Source organism: Cariama cristata, unplaced genomic scaffold, assembly GCF_000690535.1.
Source record: "Cariama cristata isolate BGI_N322 unplaced genomic scaffold, ASM69053v1 scaffold24252, whole genome shotgun sequence".
Taxonomy (NCBI): domain Eukaryota; kingdom Metazoa; phylum Chordata; class Aves; order Cariamiformes; family Cariamidae; genus Cariama; species Cariama cristata.
The window spans coordinates 358-594 of record NW_009605848.1 but is presented as its reverse complement, the minus strand read 5'-3'; the positions used below and the strand labels follow the sequence as shown (position 1 = coordinate 594).

The following is a 237-nucleotide window of genomic DNA, read 5'->3' as shown; positions in this document are numbered from 1 at the left end:
AACTGCCTGAGCCGCCGGAGCAACCACAGCCCCCTGGAAAACTCCATCTGACCCCGGCCCCACCGGCACGCGCCGGGAGGGACCTCGTGTACCCATTTTAGGGACCTTTTCCCAGGTAGGAAATGCTCAGCGTCTCCTCGGTGATGCCGTGCCAGGTGCCACGGTCACCGGAGAAGCCCGGTTGAGCGGGAGGAGGCGGCGGCAGCGTGGGGGGGAATGGAGCTGGGATTTGCTGCT

General features: G+C 65.8%; 1 protein-coding gene across 1 annotated transcript in view; it reads left to right on the top strand.

The window, feature by feature from the left end:
• Positions 1-51, top strand: part of LOC104158491 (metal transporter CNNM4-like) — a gene marked incomplete at its 5' end in the record, with an annotated part of 7,899 nt that extends 7,848 nt beyond the window's left edge. The window contains one exon of the mRNA XM_009696158.1: positions 1-51. This exon is cut by the window's left edge and continues 3 nt beyond it. Within this exon, the coding sequence (XP_009694460.1) occupies positions 1-51 (51 nt within the window).
• Between the last annotated feature and the right edge of the window lie 186 nt (positions 52-237).